The 6,432-nt window shown below is 47.3% G+C and overlaps 1 protein-coding gene across 6 annotated transcripts in view; it reads right to left on the bottom strand.

Annotated features, from left to right (window-relative positions):
* Nucleotides 1–490: 490 nt before the first annotated feature.
* The window catches only part of LOC137327478 (L-asparaginase 1-like), a 56,376-nt gene continuing 50,434 nt past the window's right edge, over nucleotides 491–6,432 (bottom strand). For 4 of the 6 annotated variants that reach the window (XM_067993343.1, XM_067993346.1, XM_067993348.1 and 1 more), the window contains 2 exons: nucleotides 4,816–4,879; nucleotides 2,118–4,131 (listed from right to left, as the gene is read on the bottom strand). In XM_067993343.1, coding sequence (XP_067849444.1) covers nucleotides 4,829–4,879 — 51 coding nt within the window. In that variant the 3' untranslated portion in view covers nucleotides 2,118–4,131; nucleotides 4,816–4,828. Of the gene's footprint in view, nucleotides 675–2,117; nucleotides 4,132–4,815; nucleotides 4,880–6,432 lie in introns of those variants that run through there. The other 2 variants (XM_067993344.1, XM_067993345.1) reach the window with 2 other exon arrangements.

The following is a 6,432-nucleotide window of genomic DNA, read 5'->3' as shown; positions in this document are numbered from 1 at the left end:
AGCCCTGAAAATCTGTAGGGGGAGGGCATCGGTGCTGATATGCACCCACCTGTGCTCTCCACCATTGACCCCCATCAAAGGTCACAGGGTGAGGGAGCGATCCACCTGGTCTATTGAGGCGTATCTAGAGCTCCCGCCATGTTACAGAGGCTGGAAAATCCTGTGGAAGTTGCCTGACTGGGGCAATTGATTAATTAACCCATTTTTAGGGGCTCTGCTCCCCTGGTACCCTGGGTTAACTGCGGGAGATGATTTCTGATAGCTTCTATATGTAGCAATGTCGTTAACAAAGATTTCTTTGTTCGCATTTGCGATTTCACCAGAGGCACTGGCCAGAGGAAAACTTCCTGGTTCCCGAATTCGTTTCCAAAGTCACTGCACGGAAATGACTGTCAACGGAGGTCGTGATTCGAAGCTTTCGAACAAGAAGAAGAAGAAGAAGAAGAAGAAGAAGAAGAAGAAGAACAACAACAACAACAACAACAACAGCTCACATTTATATAGCGCCTTTAATGTAGTAAAATGTCCCAAGGTGCTTCACAGGGGCGTAATCAGACAAAATTTGACACCGAGCCACAGAAGGAGAAATTAGATCAAAAGCAAAATACTGCAGATGCTGGAAGTCTGAAATAAAAGCAGAAAATGCTGGAGAAGCTCAGCGAACGAGGCAGCGTCTGTGGAGAAAGAAACAGAGTTAACCTTTCAGGTTGAAGACCTTTCGTCAGAACCAGAAGATGTTAAAAGAGTTTATTACTGGAGGAGACATTAGGACAGGTGACCAAAGCTTGGTCAAAGAGGTAGGTTTTAAGGAGCGATTTAAAGGAGGAGGGAGAGGTAGAGAGGAGGAGAGGTTTAGGGAGGGAATTCCAGAGCTTAGGGCCTAGGCAGCTGGAGGCACGGCCACCAATGGTGGGGATTCGCAAGAGGCAAGAATTGGAGGAGCACAGAGATCTCGGAGGATTGCAGGGCTGGAGGAGGTTACAGAGATAGGGAGGGGAGAGGCCATGGAGGGATTTAAAAACAAGGATGAGAATTTTTAAATCGAGGTGTTCTCAGACCGGGAGCCAATGTAAACAATGGCTTCGGTCTTCCCAATATTTAGTTGGAGCAAAGTTTTGTTCATCCAGTACTGGATGTCAGTCAAGCAATGTGACAAATGAGACAGTGGAGGGGTCGAGAGAGGTGGTGGTGAGGTAGAGTTGGGTGTCATTAAGTACATGAGGAACTTGGTGTTGCGTTTTCGGATGATGTCGCTGAGGGGCAGCATGTAGATGAGAAATAGGAGGGGGCCATGGATAAAAGCTTGGGGGATTCCAGAGGTAACGGTGCGGGAGTGGGAAGAGAAGCCGCTGCAGGTGATTTTCTGGCTACGACTGGAGAGATAAGAATGGAACCAGGCGAGCGCAGTCCCACCCAACTGGACGATGGAGGAGAGGCGATGGAGGAGGATGGTGTGGTCAACCGAGTCAAAGGCTGCAGACAGGTCGAGAAGGATGAGGAGGGAGAGTTTACCACGGTCACAAAGGATGTCACATTCCTGTCTCTGCTATTTTAATGAAGGCATTAACCCAACTACAGTGACCGGGGGCAGCTCCTACTGGTTCACCCTGCACTCCCCTCCCCCCAAACACGGAATGAGATCACAGTGAAAGGATAAGATATTGGAGCAGTAAAATAACCCAGAAATCAGGCTGATGCAGTGCAAATTTCAAGGCTACTCAAAAGAGAGTTGCAGTGCCTCCCATGTCAGAAGAAATAAATAAAGCTCACATTTTATGACTGAGATTGAAAGGTCCATTCACTGCTGACATTAACTGTACAGGTTAGGGAGGACCCAGGCTCACAATTTTAAATAGTTTAAGGCCAGATCTCGGTTAGATGTCAGGAGGCGGTACTTTTCCCAGAGAGTAGTGGACGCGTGGAACAGGCTGCCAGCTCGTACAGTGGAAGCCAATTCGTGAATTCCTTCGAGCGAGAGCTGGACCTGTTTCTGGCTGGGGAGGAGATCACCTCGTACACAAGGTAGGTAATTATTGGGGCCAGAGTGATCGCCTGGACTAGTTTTGATCGCCAAAGGGGGCGAGGAGGAATTTTCCAGCTTTTTTTACCCCCCCCCCCCCCCCCCCCAAATTGGCGTGGGTTTTTATCTGGGCTTTTTTTTCGCCTCTCCCAGGAGATCACATGGTTTCGGGTGGGGTGGGGTGTGTATATGCTGTGATGCAGGTAAGGTTATCACAATCGTGTGGGACAGGCTGGATGGAGCAGCGGGTCTTTTCCTGTCCGTCGTTGTTTGTATGTTGGTGTGAGTGCCAGGCTGAGCCTTAGTGAGAAACAGACAGCACTGTGTGAAGCATTGGGACACACGGCGTCAATTTTGATCGACCGACTGGTGCAGCGCGATGGTCGGCCGCCCGTTCCAGCAACAAAGAGGCCTCATTCCCCCCCCCCATTCCCCACCACCCTGCCATTTTGAGGCCACTGCCTCATTTAAACCTGGCAGGTGAGGTGCAGGGTCTCCGTGCTGTAAAACTCTCCGATACTTTGACACCGCATCGCAATATTTTGCATGTGGCGCCTCTGCCCCCTTGTGGCCTAATCCAATAACTGCAAGCAGCAAATTAGTGTTAACTTTCTTTCGCATTACTTAGAAATTTATGTTAACACTGAGTCAAAACTGCGACATCCTGAGAAAAGAGCACAATTCTTAATCATCATTTGAAGGCGTAACATGTGCTGCCTTTAACACAGCGTGAGAATGTTCAACAGTGAGGAGGCTAGAAACATTTTTTTGAAAGTCAATTTTATTTTAGTGACCAGCTGGAGACAGACCTCATTTTCTCTCTCGTACGATGGACCCGTGCAGTAGGCCTCGGAACAGGGCAATGACCCTGACCGAGGAATCATGCTCTCCCTAAACCCCTCTGCCTCATCTCTTTTAAGACCTTCCTTAAAACCCACTCCTTTGACCAAGCTTTTGGTTATCCTTCCTAATATCTCCATCTATGGCCCAATGTCCATTTTTGTCTGATTACGCCTCTGTGAAGCACCCCTTGGATATTTTTCTACATTAAAAGTGTTTTATGTATATGTAAGTTATGTTGTCAATATTTGCAGGGGGCCCCTGAGAGTGTACCAATATTTGCAGGGGGTCCCTGGGAGTGTACCAATATTTGCAGGGGGTCCCTGAGAGTGTACCAATATTTGGAGGGGGTCCCTGGGAGTGTACCAATATTTGCAGGGGGTCCCTGGCTGTGTACCAATATTTGCAGGGGACCCCTGGGAGTGTACCAATATTTGGAGGGGGTCCCTGGCTGTGTACCAATATTTGCAGGGGACCCCTGAGAGTGTACCAATATTTGCAGGGGGTCCCTGGCTGTGTACCAATATTTGCAGGGGGCCCCCTGGCTGTGTACCAATTTTTGCAGGTGGCCCCTGGGAGTGTACCAATATTTGCAGGGGGGCCCCTGGGAGTGTACCAATATTTGCAGGGGGGCCCCTGGGAGTGTACCAATATTTGCAGGGGGGCCCCTGGGAGTGTACCAATATTTGCAGGGGCCCCCTGGCTGTGTACCAATATTTGCAGGGGACCCCTGGGAGTGTACCAATATTTGCAGGGGGCCCCCCTGGGAGTGTACCAATATTTGCAGGGGGGCCCCTGGGAGTGTACCAATATTTGCAGGGGGCCCCCCTGGGAGTGTACCAATATTTGCAGGGGGTCCCTGGGAGTGTACCAATATTTGCAGGGGGCCCCTGAGAGTGCACCGATATTTGCAGGGGGTCCCTGGGAGTGTACCAGTTTTGGCAAACATCCTTACACAGAAAAGTTTGGAAATCAATGCCCTACAATCATGTCTGACGTACACTGAACCCACAACTTTACATTCTATGGAGTGGGAGATTGTTTAGTTGAATCAATAGGGATTTTTCCACTAACCACATACAAGGCTCCTTTAATTGAAAATCATTGACAGTGCAAATCAAGATAATGATTGGTGCTCATTGTTAATCATTTAAGATCCAACTCATTTACTGCTAAACCATTTCATCTTATAGAAAACACACACACATGAGTTTATTGCAATCTCAGGAAAAGCAGAATCCTTCGCTTCAAGCTTCAATGATTGATCTGATCTGGAAAATGAAAAAAGGCCTTAATTTTATATCCAATCTCCTAATTTACAAAAATAGATTAGCTTGACTATTTCCATTTGAGGGCACCGAGTGAGCAGGTAAATGCACAGACCAGGAAACTCTCAGGTTTGATCCTAAGTCTGTTTTGAGTTAGCTGATCTCAGTTGGAGAAGTAGTGAAGGTTACACAACTGGTCTTAGTATCATAGAATCCTACTGCACAGGAGGAGGCCGTTCAGCCCATCGTGCCTGTGCCGGTGTTCTTTGAAGGAGCTAGTATCTTCAGGTGGGATAGCGAGGGAGAAAGAGAGAGAGAGAGAGGGGGGGGTGAGGGCGTGTGGTATATCAGCCAGGAGTCCAGTCCCGATCGCTGTCCAGTGACCTGCAAGAAATTGTGGCCGTCAGGTGAGGGCAGGGTCTAGCTTCACTGTGATCCCTGCCCCCCCCGACACACGGTCAAGGAACCTGCCGATTCCTGCCATCCGAGCTCACACGTAAGGAATGGTCACATGGGTGAGGTGTTGGAGGGCTTTCACCATCCATGTCACCGTAACCCGGCGGGACTCAGCATCTTCAGGAGAGGAGGGAGAGACACGGAGGGTGGGGGGAGGGGAGGGGAGGGGGGAGGGGGTGGGAAACCATTGAACAAAATGATGACAATGTGAGAGAGTAGAAAATAAATTACCCAGGAATTACTTTCAATCCTTCAGCGGTACAGTCATTTCTCCACAAATGTTCTTTTTCATTAGCTGCAGTAAAATTGGAATAAAAAAAACAAGATAAAAAGGGATTTAACACAGAGATATGCACACCTGATTTAGTCAGAAAATTACTTCTTTATTGGACCGTTAATAAATAATACTTATCTTGCCTTTTATCATGTTGAAACATTTTTTAGAGGGAATTATTTACAGTGATTGTTATTATTTAGGCAAATGCGGAGTTGTTGGATGAGGAAGGACTCTGATAGAACATCAGGACAACCCCTGCCATGGGAACTTTATCATCCAATCAAACGGGCAGACACAGCCCCCATTTAACATCTCCGCAAAGGATAGCACCTCTGACAATGTAGCACTTCATCTGTGGTGCACCGCACTGTCAACCTTGACCAGGTGCTCCAGTCATGGAGTGGTGTTTGAATCCACAACTTTCTGACCCAAGGTGGGATGGTTACCAGCTGATACAAGGTATTGACTGCTGTCCTCCTTCAGCCACCTCAGTCCCCGATTTCCTCTGCAATTACTCTAATACATTAGAGTAACCAGCGAACAAGAAGGGTTTGCTGTTCACTTGTTGAATGTAGTTGATGAACTCCTGAGAGTTTTATCTCACGAGATCATAAGAAAGATATGGATGAAGGAGACCACCTTAGCTCATCTGTCCAGAAAGAAACTACAGTCACCTCATCACAACATCCAGCTGTTTCTTAAATGATCCCTGGGATTTCAACTCCACAATTCTACCTGTAAACCCATTCCATGTATTAATCATTATTTGTGTGAAAAACTTCCTGACATCAGTCCTAAATTTGCCAATTGTTAACTTGACCCTGGTTAATTCTCATCCTCACGTTCAAATCCCTCCATGGCCTCGCCCCCTCCCTATCTCTGAAACCTCCTCCAGCCATACAACCCTCCAAGATCTCTGCGCTCCTCCAATTCTGCCCTCTTGCGCATCTCCAGTTTTCATTGCTCCACCATTGACGGCCGTGCCTTCAGCTGCCTAGACGCTAAGCTCTGGAATTCCCTCCCTAAACCCTCTCCGCCTCTTCACCTCTCTCTCCTCCTTTAAGACGCTCTTTAAAACCTATCTCTTTGACCAAGCTTTTGGTCACCTGTCCTAATATCTCCTTATGTGTCTCGGTGTCAAATTATGTCTGATAATCACTCCTGTGAAGCGCCTTGGGATGTTTTACTACATTAAAGGCGCTATATAAATGCAAGTTATTGTTGTTGGTCACAGTTTAATTTAACACAGTGCTCCAGATCTATCTTTTCTATCCTGTTTACTATTCTCCTGTCATTTGGTAAGTATTTTTATGGTGAGAGCTTGCTAAAGTTGGAGGCTGGTTAGAAAACTTAAGATTTTCTTGAAGGTCGATGTGAATATGCCCAGTATTTGAGAGGGGGAGCCTGGCTCAGTAGCTTCCTTTGAGGTTACTTGTTCAGGTGAAAGCTTTTAGCAGTTACTTGCCTCCTCTGAATTAAGGCATAAAGATGAGAACTGGAACTGAGCTGTAATTTTTTTGCTCAAGCTCTCTCCCTTTTTCCTTCCTGCTGCCCTTTTTCTAAAGGATGCA

Source organism: Heptranchias perlo, chromosome 11, assembly GCF_035084215.1.
Source record: "Heptranchias perlo isolate sHepPer1 chromosome 11, sHepPer1.hap1, whole genome shotgun sequence".
Taxonomy (NCBI): Eukaryota; Metazoa; Chordata; class Chondrichthyes; order Hexanchiformes; family Hexanchidae; genus Heptranchias; species Heptranchias perlo.
The sequence above is the reverse complement of the archived record's forward strand: the minus strand, read 5'-3'. Positions and strand labels throughout refer to the sequence as shown.